The following is a 16,516-nucleotide window of genomic DNA, read 5'->3' on the forward strand; positions in this document are numbered from 1 at the left end:
GTAGCTTGTGCTTTGCAGGATCTCAGGGAAACATTTTAGAACTTAGTCTAATCACAATAAGCGCTAGCTAGACTCTCTCAAACATGAAGTGGCTTCTCAAAGCTCCTGCCATACACCTGTTGATTAACACATACTAAGCCAGGATAATGGAGACAGAAAGATGTAAAAGAACACTACATGTTTGGGGCACAGCTCATAGGCTGACAGTAGATGACTAATGGGAGACTTCTTATTTTTTTCCCCCTTCTCGAGCCTCCAAGGCTTTGGAAACCTTTGGTTCGGAGATCCACTTCTCTATATGCTCAGATCCCACCTCGACAGCTGTCCGTCAAAGGGAGCCCTGGTGAGCACCCTAGGGGCACTTCAGCTCAGTTTGTTTCCTTTTTGAACTCTGTCCTGTTTGTTTCCCTTTGTGGGTGCCATGACCTGGAAAGCGGCACAGCAATGCTACAACTGCCCTCATTCTCGAAACCACTAATTGAACATTTCGAGGGAACTGTGCCACAAAGCTGCTCAAGGGCAGGAGCAGATGCAGCTGATTAATTACAGCTGGGGATCTAAAGGGCTGCGTGAAGAAGCAGAGAGTTGCTGGAGGTCCTAGGGGCTTGGCAGCCTGGGGAAAAGTGATTAGGCTGGCTTCATGCAATGATAGACCCAGGAAGGACCTGGGTAGAGCCTTGGAGAGGCAAAGTTTGGGTCTTCCTCAGAGTCAGAGAATCATGATGAGAGAGTCCCAAAGCTTGACTTGCAAGCTAGAAACACTGTTTTCTTTAAGACTGTCTACTGCTTATAGGGACAAGGAGAAGATAGAAAGAGTCCATCATCTCCAGGGGATGGGAGATTTCTCTGATAATAATATTTGCTCTTTCTTTACTTATGGAGTGTTCAGAATGAGACAGATTGCACCTCGAGTTTTATATATTCTATCCTATTTGGGGCTCAAAACAAGTTACCGGAGCAGCAGTGGTATCATTCCCATTTCACAGGCATGGAGCAGTGTCCCATTGTACACAGAATGACAGAGTGCAGTGGATCTATCTAATGTGTGCATTTAGTCTCTACGGTACACCGTCTGAGTGAGCTGTCCCTAACCCTGCAGAGATCAAGTCACCAGCTAGGAGTTCCTGCCTTAGTCTCTCTGGTCCCTTTGTTCAGCACTAGCCAGCCTCTTTCTCTTGGCTGAGGCTATGCCTCCCTGTTTACTGGGTGCCCCATTGTTGGCTTTGGTGTTCACTGTCTTTCCTTCTGCTCTCTCCTCCTTTCTGTGTTTCCCACCATCCACCTTCCTTCTCCCTGTCCATACACTTAATTTGGCTTTCCTTATCGTCTCTACCCATGTATGCCTGGCCTCCCAAAATTATATCGAGAGCAGAACTTCTGGCTTTCTTCCCATCTTAGCAGAGGCTAGAACTTAGTTTTAGCTCTTTTTGTTCCTTCTGTTTCTAGACAGAATAATATTTGCCTAAGCTATCTTCAAAGAAGTAGCAAGGATGATGATACCCAGGTCAAATGTGGTGCTCTAGGGCCAAGCACCTGAGAGTTAAACAGAACACTGATGTTTCAACAACATTAAGAAAGTTATCACTGCTCATAACCTTCTATCTTTAAAATGGGCTCAATAAGAACTATCAATCAGCATTGCATGTAGCTTTTATTTTTCTTATCACCATCTAAGAACTAAGAAATTCATACAGAGACCAGGTTAGCTTAGGGCTGAAGGAAAAATGGCTTTGCTTTTTATGAGCTTCCTATGCAGATGGGCAATGCTCTTGGCAGGGACTTGATTCAAGTGCACATCCTGCCTTGTGGCATTGGATGGTGCCTCTTTGTGACCTGTGCAGCCCTTGCTATGGTCTCCATGGTATAAATATCCACTTCTGAGGTTGCAAGAGAAAGGAGAGACTGACACCAGAACTTCCTCATGGGAAGAAGAAGTACCCCCAACCATGTATTAGATGCTCTGTACCAGAAATTGTGCTCTAGGAGCAGACAGATGGACATGTATTGGTACCCTGCCAGCTTTCCTTCCTAATCCTTGTTCCCTTCCTGTAGAATAGTATGCCACTGATGATGATACCACTGTGCACATGCAAGCTTCCATTCTATTCTGACTTCCAAACACACCTAAACACTGAGTTCCCTGATAGCACATGATCATGTGCCTTTCCAACTTCCTAGTGTTTGTGTGCACATGTGCATGGTACGAAAATGCGTTTATACATATATGCATGCTTGTGTTTGTGTGTTGTGTATGTGTACATGAGTACACACTCTCCACAATCACTAGAGCTGACTAGGGAGCTCTGCAGGAATCTATGGTTTCAATGGTGCCAGCTCTCTGCCTCAGGTGACTCCTCGCCAGTGCTGTCGTAGCTGATAGTACATTCAAAACCTAATTGTTATCTCAGCAGAGTGACTCCATTATTCATCCTGACACCATCCCCGTTAGCTGTTTGTTGCAGTGATGTTATATTAATGAGGCCTGCAAATAAATGAACAGGAGATCAGAGTGCTGGCTGGTTTCTCAGGAAAGTTGGCTGACTTCTTTATTGGGAACTTTCCAGTGAGTTACTCCAGCCCTGGGCAGGTGAATTTTTGTCTTTCTTAAAAATATGTGGTGCAGCTGTTTGTCTAAATACGTACAACTGCCCTAGCTTCTCACGCAGTTCTGTAAATGCATTAGCATCTGAGAGATTCTGAGCAATCTCCTCACAATTATTCTAAAGCAGAGAAACAGAACGGATCTACCCTCAAACTAGTACAACATCAAAAATTATTTATCCTTAATTTTGGAGGGAAACATATACTGTTCTGTACTTTTTTCCTATCCCAGTTACATGTGCCCCAGATAAACAGAATCTCTCTTCCATAAGCAAAAACTAGTGAGAAATTACTGAGGTTGAAAATAAGTGAAATTTATATAGTGGTCAGTGGAGAAATTGCCAGGGTCAGTATATCCTTGGTGGGAAATGCGTCATGCAGAATATGGGTAGGGAACCCATGGGAACATTGAAGTGTAGTAGGTTTCTAGTCACTGCCTGGGGCACCACCTCTGTGATTCCCTTTCGTTTCTCAAAACATCTGAGCCTTGTTTAGCCTGATCTCTGCCCTAGCCTACAGATGCATACCATCTGGGTTCTGCTGCCAGACGGAGATGCCTTAGAGGTCAGATCTCAACCCAGAGGACTGAAGATTGACTTCTTCCACGATTGCATTGGTGGACAAAGAGTGAAAACAACTCCATGTCACATAACACTTGGGGTAGGCATTAAAGAAAAGACGATGCCTGAAGGAAAAAAATGTGGTTGCCTTATGCTCACACGTACCCCCAAATTCTCGAACTTTTCCTTTACCCATGGAAATGTGGTTGAACCTGATTATGTGTAGGAAGATGATTAAGCACAGGTAACTTTAAGATTTATTTCAAAGGGTGTTGGAGTGTTCAGTGAGTCGGACAGATACCTGCTGGTGTCTTCCAAGAGAGTGTGATGCTAGGCACAGAAGTGCTTTGGGATGGAGTAAAGTGGGACAGTACATGAGTAAAAGAGACCATCTGCCTCCAATGACAAAGAGCCCTAGTTTTCAATGTCTGTATCACTGTTAACAAGATGTGTGACTCTGGGCAAACTATTGACTTTCCCAAGCACCATTAAGAAAAATCATAGAGTTAGTGGCATATGTTGGCTGCTCTGACTGGTACTAAGGACAACATATATTCTGAAGATAAGGGAGATGAAGTGTAAAGACTATCAATACATAGAAGTGTCATAATTATGAGATTCCCCCAAAAAAGTTTTGCCAGCACAAAGGGATTATACAATAAAGTTGAAAAAAATGAGTTGATTCCTCTTAAGGATTAGTTTAAAAATTATTGCTGTAAAACTAATGCCACAGAAAAGAGGTTGTACTCTTTCAGGGGAGTATCAGAAGGTCTTCAAGGTTGTTTTGGTGATGCGAAGACTGTATAGTTGAGGTAGGGAGAGGATTGGTCAGTTTTCTCCACCAAGAAGCTACTATTGTTTCTATTATGATTAATGATCTTATGGGAAGATAGCTGAAGATTGTATAAGTATTAGCTTTCTCTTCAGCTTTCACCTCATCTTTGTATCTGAAGACCATCCTTGCTTGGAACAGTTACAGCTGTGCATATTAAAATTGTGATTTTTCTTTTTCTACAATTCTTTCTATATTTATTAGCTGGGATTCTAATATGAAGATGCATCTCCTTTCCTATGAAATGTTTGTCTGTCTCATCATCAAGAACCACCAGACTCATTCCTTCGAATCTCCCTTGGGTTGGTTTCTATGTTCTTTTTCTTTTAATGGTTCTTACCCAAAGTATTTGTCTGCAAGAAGACATTTGATATACCCAAACTGAGGGACATGGATGACATAAAACACAGCACAACAAAAATAACTCTTTAGTACCATGAAGGTCATTATTAGGACTGTGGATTAAAAGACAAAAGGGACAAAACAATGCCATCATGAAACAGCACACTGGATCCCAGGTTCTACTTTACCCTGGATTTCACACCAGAAAAAGATATCATTGTGACAATTGGGAAAATGCTAATATAGTATGTATGCTGGACGACATTAATGGATCAACATTAACTGATAATTACATTATGCTTCTTTAAGATGGTAACTTTGGAAAACCTGGGTAAAGAGGATATGAATGTTCTTTGTACTATTTTTGTATCTGTTTTATAAACTTGAAATTATTTCATAAGTGGCCAGTTAGAAGAAGCAGAAAACAACTTACAGATGAAGGAGAGTCTGGATGAAGGTAAGAGATACAACATCAAAGAAAATAGGACAGATAATAGTGATTATCCAGGCCTGGGTATTTCCTGCCACATGTCCTGTCTAGACCGATGTGCCTGAATGGGTTTGGAGCACAGCACAGGTGTCTCTCTTCCCAAGAAATCCTTTTATATCTCAACATCCTCAATATGAAAATTACCCTTAGGAGCCTCAGAACACCTTCTGTTGCTGATACATTCATTGGAAAAATCAATTATAGCCTAATTACCTCAGGAGGTTAATTAGCCTCCTGTAATTTGGGTGTCCTCTGTGAAGCCAGCAGCCTGTCAGTCCTCAGTCTGTGAACAGGGTGGGTGGTGGAGGCAGAGGCTTCCCTCTGAGCAGCTTGCCTTGGGGCTTATAGAGCTCCAGCCAGGCTGAGAGCAGACAGACACCAGGCTTTGCAGTCCCAGAGCCTGTAGAGGTAGGAAGTGCGGATGACAGAATTTCTCCTGATTTAAGCTCCAGACACCACGGGTATTGACAGGCACAGAGACTGACAACCGTAGCAAAAAGACATATTGCAAAACACGAAACAATATAAGTTTTCAGGCCAGAAGTTGCCAAAACCCACGAGAACAGCTAAGGCACAGCGCTTCAAGGTTTTTAAGATGTTAGCTGCATGAGGGCAAAGGCTAACTCATGACAGTATGTCAGCATTCTTTACAACATCCTCTTCCATTGAGAAAGCCAGCAGGCATGGTCACTGTCCACATCTGAATGTAAGCTAGTACTAAAGCCACTCTCTGTTTGGGGGCAGGGTCTACACTTGTGTGAGTTGATCCTGTTACAGATAGTACCATGATGCAGCAATTCCCTCCCCTCCTCATGAGCTGCACCCTTCTCCACAGACACATGTGTACTTCCTTCTCACGGTCTTGTGTTCAACTGGTACTCGGGAACTTTGGGGTCTCACCTTGGTTATTTGGGAGTTGGAACACTTGACACAGAACCCCCTCACATGAAGGGGTCACATCTATCTGATTTATACTAGCAATGGAATGGATATTAATTAAGGTGAAACTCCACTTATTGTATACTACAATGTACTCATTGTATATTGTTTATATATTATATCATATACTTACTGTATATTGTAGTATACAGCAAGTGGAGTTTCACCTTAGTTAATATATTGTACTATGGAATATGCAATATGCAAAATCATGGAGAATTCTTAAATAACTTTAATATGAAGTCTGAGCTTAAATGTGAGTATGGCCTCTAACCTGCTGTGTGAATTTGAGCCTCATTTTCTCCTCTGTGAAATGGATCTGAGAAAATTTAACTTTTCACAGTTGCTATAAGAATTAAATACACCAAAGCCAAGCATGATAAATACAATATCTGCTCTCTGTTCAAACAGTCTATCTGAAGGTTACAACAGCCCTTGGTTCCTGGGGTTTCTGTTTCCCCTTAAGCTGAACTGAGGATCTGATTGGGTCAGAAAGGAATTCAGTAAATTCTCCAATATTCCATGACACAGGAATGGCTTTGGGGAAAATGATGCAGAGGGAGGGGCAGTGCACCAGCTTAGGAAAGATGAGGACACAAATAGTTTCTCTCTGAAATCAAGAGTTTTGCAGACTGCCACGCCACCTGCCTAGGCCTTTGTTCTTAATAGAGAGTGCACAATTTAGATTAAAATGAAATTGACAGTTATTGATTGGGGAGCAGTTGACAGCAAGCCGAGTTAGACACAACTCTGCCTCTCCAGATCACTCACACCCACGCAGTTGTTCTTCTCTCTGAATCACTGATTCATCCCCCTGTGCAATTGGCTGTGTTGTAACATCATTTCCCTAGTATAACAATTACTTTATTTATTCCCACGAAAATGCACAAGACAAATTGGGACCGAGGCAAAACACTGAGAAATAGCACGAAGCTAACATATGGTCTCTCTGCTTCTTCAGTTTCCAGGTTTGCACTTCTGAACAACTTATAGTTCCCAGATAGCACCTCTGCTGAGAAAAACTAAAGCTGCTTTCTGAAATGTTCCTTCACCAAGGAGTCAATGTCTTATCTACCTGGCTCAGTCAGCCCAGCCATGCAGTGGGGCTAAGGCAGAGCAAGGAACATATTCCTGCCACTTATGCCTGTTCCTAGTCCATACACACAAGACCTTCTATCTCTTCATCAGATGTTCCCTGTCCAGGAACTCATCCCTAAGTTTATCCTATATCCCTGGCATGTCCCCTTCTCTTTTGGAAGCTGGAGACTTACCTCTGTGATTTGGGGGTTGGAGCACTTGACATTGTGGCTGGACCAGTCGAGCCAGGGGCTAGAAGTGCTGGGGCAGTGCTGATGGAGGGTACATCTGTGTTCACCACTGCACCACCCACACTCAAACTTGTGGTCAGCCTTGAGGCAGAGACCACAGCTTTCCCGCTGGGCTGCACACTTGTAGAGATGTACTGCAAAGAAAGGAGACCATCACAGATAGGATTGCAGAAGCTTACCACATTACCTTCTGTTTGTAGGTGCAACAGATCTGCCCCAACCATAGACAACACTGGGGCCAGTACCCCGGCAAGAGCAAAGCATGGATAGTGAATAGGGTGCCTAAGCAGTCAGATAGACACAGAGCAGAAAATTATGAGTTAAGTGTTTCTGCTCCTGGACTAAATCAGATCCATGTTTTAATTGTGTCTTGTCTACTTCCTAGAAGTGTGACAAAGTATTTAACCTCTCCAAATTTTGCTTACCTATATTTATCATGGAAATAATAGTTGTGGGGAGTCTTGAAAGAGATGTTATACAGTGAGTACTCAGCAGTGCCTGTGATATATTAGATGCTATATATCTATATATCTATATATCTATATATCTATATATCTATATATCTATATATACACACCTATTATTTTTTCTTTGAACCCTAACAGTTCTCTTGAGATATCTCTCACAAATGAGAGACATGGGCTCGTTTCTTCATTGCAGGCAAAACCAAATAAAGCACAAAAAGATGTAGTAACTTTCCTGGCTTACTGTGGGTACTGGTCTCAAGCTTCCTGTGCCGCTGCTGTTGGGTCCTGAGAGGACAGGAGTTTCACTGGCACCCTGGAAATTGTGTGGGTCTGGTGACAAAGTCAGCTAAGTGGCTGAAGTACAAGGCATAGTAGCAAGTAAAGAGTAACACTACCTTATTCATATCAGTGTAGACGAATTTATTTCCAGAGAGGACAAACTAGTTCCTGACAGATTCTGTAAGCATTTTGCTTTGATTTTTCTCGAATTAACTTGGAGGCCCTAGAGGAACAAGCCATAAAGTGTAGTTGTGTTGTGAGCTCTGGGTTTAGCCTGTTCTTGCTAGTACTGAGAATTCAGAGGTCCAAGTAAATTCTCCAGATGAATATTAGCAGCTGATGGATTAAGCTTCTCCAAGTAGTTACATCTGTCCACGTACAGACTGATACTTTGTTATCACGACTGAATAGCTAGCATGTAACAACTGTCTTCTCCACATTTATATACAACTATATGTTGTAAGTCATTTAGAGGTGATTTAGATATCTGTGGTTAATGTGTAAATGCTATGACATTTGATGTGGTTATCCTGAAGGTTCCTGGAAATAATGGTGGAAAATTAGCAATGACTCAAAAAGTCACATTTCATCTTTCCCAGCCAAGTTGTCCAGGGCTTTTGTGACTTGCATGTGTGCCTCTGCTGGAGGTCAGGTGTATGCCCAAGGGGAGAGACACTTTTCATAGCATCCTATCACACCCCTGTTCTGTCTAATTTCCCTATCCTAGCTGCCCAGACTATTCAGCACTTTAAGTCCTAAATACTCTTATACCTGTGGTCTCCAAGGCACAGGATAGGCAAATGGAATCTGAAACTGAACAAGTACTTGTAAAGAATTTGCAAATCTGAATCATAAAGTCTTTAATCATGAGCTCCTTAGATCCTCAGGAAGACCCTTGGCAGTGGGCTTCCCTTCTAGAGCCTGTGTAAACACAGCAGGATGTAGGATGTGTGAAGACAGAGGTGCCACTATTAGTCTGAACTTTCATGGTACCAACAATGAAACTTGGTTTACTGAGTTTGAGAACATGGGTACTTAAACCCAGTGGCCCACTGAATCCAACTCCTGTACAGCTTTCTCTGACGTTGAGGATCTGGTAGACACAAGTAGGGAGGTAAGCCTAGGCTACTTGTGTACCAATAGAGCCTTGTAGATAGCAGAAAAGTCTGATGTACCACTTTGGACCTGAGAGCCATTTTCCTTCAGGTTCTAGGTGCAACCTCTGGGATTTAACTGATCTAATTTGGCAAGGAAAATATCTATCTTCTAGTGATGAAAAAAAAAAGAAAACTAGCCTAAGAACAAGTAAACACAAACTACTTTGTGAAGTAGTTTGTCTTTCTTGCAGTCTAGGCTGCATTGACTGTAATGGTGTACCTGGGACAAGAACCTGTATTCCATAGACACTGAAGCACCTACAGAACCTACTCTTTCCCCTTAACTGCTTCCTGCTGTGTGTGTACTAATATGCACTCCAGCTCTAAAATCAGACTATCTCAGTACTTACAATATGACTCAGCTTCACCATCGATAGGATGGGAGTAATAACAGGACAGTTTAGAGTTACTGAGATAAGTAATAAAAACTATTTCAAGTCAATTGTGTAATGAGTGCCTTATATGATAAGTGTCAGGAGTTGGGTCATTCTGAATGGCTGCCCTGAGGGTGGACCTGTCAGGACCTGCTTTCTGAATGAGTGCAATGTGAGCTTAGAGGGCAAGAGCCTCAGGATTTCCCTCTCATTCTAACCTAACCCCACTTTCTAAGCTTCTCTGCTCTGGACGAGAACCTGAGTTAGCATGTCAATTCCCCACTGGTCTCGGGACTAGAGCATAGACTTACAAGCCTTCTTTGTGCTGGATAGAGACCAGGGCTTAGAACATGGGAAGGGGAGCCTGAGTGAAAGCACTATCTTCATTTCCAGTGAAGCTTTCAGGACACTCTGTCTACTGTTCTCCTAGGTTAGCTTCCCTAGATACTTCAAAGTCGCCAGGAACCAGAGAACAATACAGATGAATGGACAGCCACCTGGAGGATTCTCTGGCTGTAATAAAACAGGGCTCCCAACAGGACTCCTTTGATAGCTTCAAATGTTGCTTTAGGAGTCTCCAAAGAACTCTGCAGGCAGAGGGAGTGTGCTATTCAAGGCACAGCAGCAGCCTGCTCTGATCTCTCCAACCCCATCCTTTCCCAAGGTCATGAAAAGATGAAACTTGCACCAGGAAGCAGTCGCTTACCTTTCAGGTCCTGAGGGTTGTCAATAATGAAGTTGCCATTCCATACCACAGCAAAGTCCACGGCCAAGTTGCTGATGTCCATCCCATCATACTGGTACTGCGGGGACACGTTAGGAGTACAGATCTCTCAAGGCTCTCTGTCACAGGAAGCCAGAGTACAAAGCAACTCCTCATGCTGCCTAAGGCGACCCTACACCACCTGATTTCTAGTCAATAAAGCCACCAGGAACCAGCCTAAGCCTCTGGCTTAGCATTGAATTTTTTTCTGAAATCTGAAAAGGCTCAGATCTCCAACTCTTTCTCCTGCTGAATCCATCAGCTCTAAATACACTTGCTGAAGCCCCTCTCTGTATATTGGTTGAGTCTGTAACTCAAAAGGAATGCTGCATTCTCCCTACAACAGCCAACCTTTGAGCTTACCCTTGTTCATTGAGTTTTGCTCTCTTTTATCCTCCTTGTGTCCTTTCTGATATCCTGGCTAGTAAACAACTCCCTGCCCCCCCTCCCCAGCACACACATCTCCCCTGCTTCTCCTAGCTTTGTACTCTTTATATTGTCATTTTCTGTCTTTACTATGGCATTTTCTAAGAACTACAATGCCTTTTTTAGTGCTTGCATTTATTTTCTCCAGAGTCCATGTATTTAGGGACACAAAGTTAATGTCTTTATTGATCTTTCAGACCTAGTACCTATAATAGGGCATGTGGCAACAGTTGTGGAGTAGTTGGTTGGACTAATTCTTAGTTATATGTGAGGTGGTTTTGATGCTTTTTTTGTGCATATGTGCATATCTATCTATCTATCTATCTATCTATCTATCTATCTATCTATCTATCTATCTATGCATATATATGTGTGTTCAGATATGCATGTGGAGGCCAGAGGTGGAGGCTCGGCATCTTCCTTAATCATTCTCTTTACTTCCTGAGATTGGGTTAGAGTTCATAGATCTTGTTACACTCACTGCCCAATAGGATCCAGTGATCTTTCACCATTCCATACCCAGCACTGGGCTCACAGTTGTGAATCTTTGTGACTAGCACTTTTATGTGGGTATGGGGATCCAAATTCAGGTCTTTATGATTGGGTGGCAGGCACTCCACTGATTATGCTATCTCCCCAGCCTCCTCCTCTCCTTCTGCAGATAAGTTTTACCTGGATTAGTGTCTAAGAAAAAAAGGGCTCATGTCTTCCTGGGTCTCTCCTAGCACAGTAGAAAAAGAATGCCCCCATTAGGGGCCAAGTCTCCTATTCTGACCTCACAGAGGACTTTCAAACCCTTTCTGGCCTCTTAGGTAGCCCAGTTCCCAGGGTGCTTCACTAAGTCTCCTGGGAAGTCCCTCTTTATGCCTGCCCATTTCTAGCCATGGTCGTAGCTCTGGAGAGCATGTTACCATGGCCCTCCTGCCCAGCCTTCCCTGCCTTCTTCCTTTATTGTGCTCTCTTTCTCAGTCTGGCTTCCTGTGCACTTGGCACCGATTACAAATTCTATCAAATGCTTGTGACCCCAGAATCTGACAGCTCCCTGATAAGAGGCCCAGATTCTCTTTATCTCTCTCAGGCGAATTAGCTTTCCTCAACACCTTTGTCAAGCCCTTCATCTCTGAGCTGACCCCCCACAGTCAGAGACAGGGAGTTGGCAGATAAAAAGATCTTCTCTGGGCTGAAATTATAATTAAACACCTTCTGCTTTCTGTCCACCATTCTGGGCAGGTTTAACCCTTTTGTCTCCTAAAATGCTCCTAAAATATCTCCTTCCTTTTCTCCCACCCCATCCCCATCTTAGAGATGCTCTCCTCACATATTGAATGTGGATAGGGTGCTGGGTGGGGTTTGAATCTTTTTGGCAGAAGTTTTCCCAATGGCAAAGCTGTGTTCTTTAACTTCAGAAGGTTCCTCTAAATCTCAACTTCTATCACTAACATTCTCTTGGGAGATCACTCCTTTGAGACCATGGCTCAATGGCTCAGGATTCTTGCAGGTTTTTCTGTCTCTGGTAATATAGATGCTGCTTGTGACGTGACATTATCATCTCTGTGAGCTGCTTACCGAGCTGTTTTGGCATTGCACACTGGAACTGTTGAAACGCAGGGCAGGGACCCGGTGGACAGCCCCTTGAATGTTGAGCACACACTCGTAGCCTCTCTGGCCAGACTGGGGTTGGGGCAGGTTTCGGGCCTTAAGGGTGATTGGTTTCACTTCTCCAACTGGGATCAGAATCTCCTCCGTGGGCACGAGCTGGGGACAATCCTAAGGGAGCAAGCAGGGCGCTCCATTAGTCCTCAACTCAGAGTTCGCTCCTTACCTGAGCCAGGATAGGAGCTTCCTGTTTCCTGGTGGATTGCCCATGGGTGGGTTGCCCATGAGAAGAGCTATACCTTATTTAAGAGACATGTTGACTCAGTGGGGAGGATGAAATCTTTTCCTCCTGCTGGGCTTTAATATTGTCAACATCATTCCTCAAGCCCATCCTAATCTTTGGGTGTGTGTTACAATTTAGGTGTTTACTTTCAAACACCAGTATGGCAAACTGTGAGTTTTATCTCTGGAGACTAAATAAAAGAGCCTTCATGGGTTCATGTCCCCAGCTCAGGCACCCCACCTCTGGTTTTATCTGGTTCCCTAGCCCCTTGGCTTTTTACATTGTCTGGTGCCTGAGGCAGCTGTTATCAACAGCTTCAGCTTCTCAGTTCCAGCTGAGCCAGGCTTTCCAGCTTTCCAGGAGGGGGATCAAGTGCCCACCTCTCCACTCCCCCAGCTATTCTCTAAATACTTGCTCTGGCTTTTTATCTCATTTCATTACCATGTGTGAATGATATGCTGTTTTGGAAAACAAAACCCAAATGGGGAATTGTAGTAGGGAGGGGCCATGAGAAGGAAATAAGAGAGATGGAAGAGGTCAGTTTTACTCAGTTTTGTCTGAAGGCAGAGGTCCACTATCACCCTGATTATGGACTTTGTCCTCCTGCAGCTGAGTCTTGTTGCCTGCCCTGCCCCCTACAGGACAGATGTGGAAACTCTTCACATGGAAACATCTAATCTCCAGGGAGTTCTTGCAAGGGCTCCACATTCTCTGTCCAGTGGACACTACTTCCCGAAAGGATTTGGGGATTGTATAGGGCCTCATGTACCTACAAGGCATGTAGAAATTACTGCTTGTATTTGCTGCCTAAGTACAAAAACTGCTGGACTTTCTGCAAGGTGTGGACAGTATCCAAGAAGATACTGGATACCAGAAGCCATCATAGGGTGTTAGATAATCACAAACTCTACTGTAGATCTACAGAAGTGGCCAGCTTCTTTGTGTAGGCAGACACAATTTCTTCTTCTTTTTTTTCAGATTTCAGTTGCAGGTCTATCATACTCTGGTCCCTACTTGTAAATCTGTTTGGTTTTGTATATCATGGTCTAGACATATTGAATACATAGTTCTAGCATGCCATCTCTCATACAGATAACATATCTGAGCCTTTGCACATGCTTTTCTCCCTATCAAAGACTAACTCCTTTTGACCACTGCCATCTTCTTCTTGGCCCTGCTCTACCTCAACATAATCAGATAGCTGGATCATCTGTTACCCAGCCTTCCAACTTGGCTCAGGAAGGCTGGCCTGACCCTTTTCCCCAGGTAGAACTTCAGGTAGAACTCTGGGTATTGCCCCATGCTTGCACTGAATCTGTGGAGCTACAATTCCTGTGGATTTGGGGGTGGGCTGTGATGCTCTCAAAGTCTGAGTCTGAACCTTTGTACCCTACATCCTAAGTCTTCATCTTATGTCAGATGTATAGTGGACACTTAGCCATTGTTTACAGGAAGGTGGTTATACAGGGGAAGAGAAAGCAATAGGAAAAAGAATTCTGAAGCTTCTTTTTAGTTTCAACTTTGGAGGCTGGTGACAAATAAGGGAGACTTGAGAAGCAATTTGATTCTCAAGCTGGGACTACAACTGGTTGTCTGTAGCCATGGTTTCTGGAACTCTATACTTACCTATAGGCACAAACATATCTATTGAGGAGTATGACCAATTATACAGAGCTAGAGCCAGAATTTCCTAGAGACCTGTCTGGAAGGACTAGGAAGACTTCCAGGGTAAGCTTAGCCTCTCCTGCCTACCAGTCACTGCATAGGAGGACTCCAGCAAGCAGGTTTTCTGATCGGACAGGGTCAGAAGGAATCCCAGAACAGATGGGTTCCAGTTTAGGAGCAGGTTGCTTATGCTGCCAACTCATAAACTTGTTCTTTACTGCTCTTTTGCTTTCATCCCCTGCAGGCACTTTTGACAGAGTCTTTCATAGATTTATAGCCAGGAAACCCAGGAAACCCAGGTATCCCTCTGAAAAGAAGCACACCCAGCCAGCAGCTAAAAATCTAGCTAGAATCTAACAGGTTAGACTTTATGATAGAAATAAATTTGATGTATAATGGTGTGTGTGCATGTATGTGTGTATGTGTATTTTGTGTGTGTATGTGTGTGTACATGTGTGTATATGCATGCATGTGTGTACAGACTTAAAGGTGTCATATATAGATAAATATTGATTGATTGATTCAGATTTTGAATCAATTTGTGTAACAAGTTCTTGTTTCTCTAATGAGTTTAGAGAACAAATTTAAATTTTAGAAGGCCTAGGATATTAAAGATATGATTTTGAAAATATTATGTCTCTAGTAAGCAAATTAGGCTGTAGCATCTTTATATCTTTGATGACAAAAAAAAAAAAAAAAAAACTACCCATATTTGGCCTTCAGTATCCATGGATTCCATCAGTCAAGGACCAAAGATATTTGAAAAACAAAAGTCATACATGTAGTAGATACACACAGGGTTCGCACTGTGATAGTTCCTCAAATAAAGAAAGCAAATACTCACATTGCACTGACACAGAATGATAGGTAGTTCTGAGTAACCTAGAGATCATTTAAGGTAGAGGACAAAATGTGTATGGCTTTGTGAAAATATAACACTGTTTAACAGAAGGGACTTGAAATCTGTAAAGATTCTGGAACCAGTCCATGTCCTCTCGGCTGTGGAATAATAACTGAATATACTCATATGTGCCAACACACATCCAGCTTAGAGGAGTTACAGTCATGGGCAGGAGTTATTTGTGAGTCATGCATTTTCAAAGAACAGTCTAGAATTTTAGAAAACTGTGTTCTTTTCGGCCTTTAAAAACTAGTTTTTTAGATGATGAATAGGCTCTCCCCTAATGCCTAAAAATGCTCAAGATTGACCTAGTAGCAAAAGGATACACTGGGCATCGTTTATTTGGCAGCTGCTCTGGGGTCAGGTAGAAAAGGACTTTTCTTCTATTCCCAGTGTCAAGGAAGAAAGAGGTTGGGGTTCCAAGTTTACAATCTGCATCTTTGGCAGCAAGTAAGATGCAGACCTGGTCAGTGAGATGGATCCATGAGGTCATGAGTGAAGGGCAGGAGTTTGGGTGTAGAAACCACAATGGTGAGGCCAAGGGCGGAATCAGGAGAACTGACAGCCAAGGAGTCTCAGGGTTGCTGGAAAGTTAATACATCTGGGGCTTGGGAAGGTAACAGGTCCCATCTATTTTTGTTTGCACACACACACACACACACACACACACACACACACACACACACACACACACATAATCATGGGATAGAGTAAAAAAGTGGGTTAAAGGAGAAGGGAGAGAAATGGAAAAGGAGGATGAGAGCAGGGAGAGGGGAGAAAAAGAGAGAATGATGTTTCTATCCTAAGAACAAGGAGGTCAATAACCCTAAATAACATTTTTGTAGAATGTAAAGATGTTTGTCAAAATTTGTCAAATATTGATGACCCTTCAGATTTCCCAACAACAGGCCTAGGTCATCTTCTCTCCTCTTAATACCTCACATTGCAGTCTGCAGTCCAGCCTCTACAGCAGGTGTTCCCGTTTAAATGAAAGTGATCAGAGGTCCTGCTTTCGAACACCCCAGTAAGAGGCAGGGAGACTGCCTTGATGCCCATCCACGTTGGTCGGGATTCCCCTAATTCAGTGCTGAGGACCTCTTGGTCCTCAAAAGGACTTCTTCCAGGTGGCAATGTCATTATCTTCACCTACTGGGCTTCAAAGAGTGAGAGCAGCTAGCTTCCTGGTCAGCTAATCGGCTATATTTGGTTCTAGCTTCCCCTTTGGGATTGCTGTAACAAAGAGATTTCTGTATCTACATCTCACTAGGCCTATTTCAGCTGTGGGGGGAGATGAGCCTTCAAGGCTGGCAACCATACATTCTCCTGTGCACACTGCCTGCTAACACTGTGTTGCAGAGAAGTAGAGGTTTAGACAGCCTGTCAGAAAGCTAAGGGGCTCTAACTGAGGGAGGGCATAGAGAAGATGAAGCCTGGCACTTTCAAAGATGATAGTCTGGATAAAGTTCTGCTTTTTCATGTACAAACTGGAGTCAGTCATACCTGATGACTAGAT

The 16,516-nt window shown here is 43.2% G+C and overlaps 1 protein-coding gene across 1 annotated transcript in view; it reads right to left on the reverse strand.

The window, feature by feature from the left end:
* PLXNA2 (plexin A2) overlaps nt 1-16,516 on the reverse strand; it is a gene marked incomplete at its 5' end in the record, with an annotated part of 171,766 nt that overhangs the window by 44,216 nt on the left and 111,034 nt on the right. Inside the window, 3 exons of the mRNA XM_080926315.1 lie at nt 7,036-7,226; nt 10,076-10,172; nt 12,125-12,325. Coding sequence (XP_080782441.1) covers nt 7,036-7,226; nt 10,076-10,172; nt 12,125-12,325 — 489 coding nt within the window. The remainder of the gene's footprint in view (nt 1-7,035; nt 7,227-10,075; nt 10,173-12,124; nt 12,326-16,516) is intronic.

This window comes from Micromys minutus, assembly GCF_963924665.1.
Source record: "Micromys minutus genome assembly, chromosome: 1".
NCBI classification, from domain to species: Eukaryota; Metazoa; Chordata; class Mammalia; order Rodentia; family Muridae; genus Micromys; species Micromys minutus.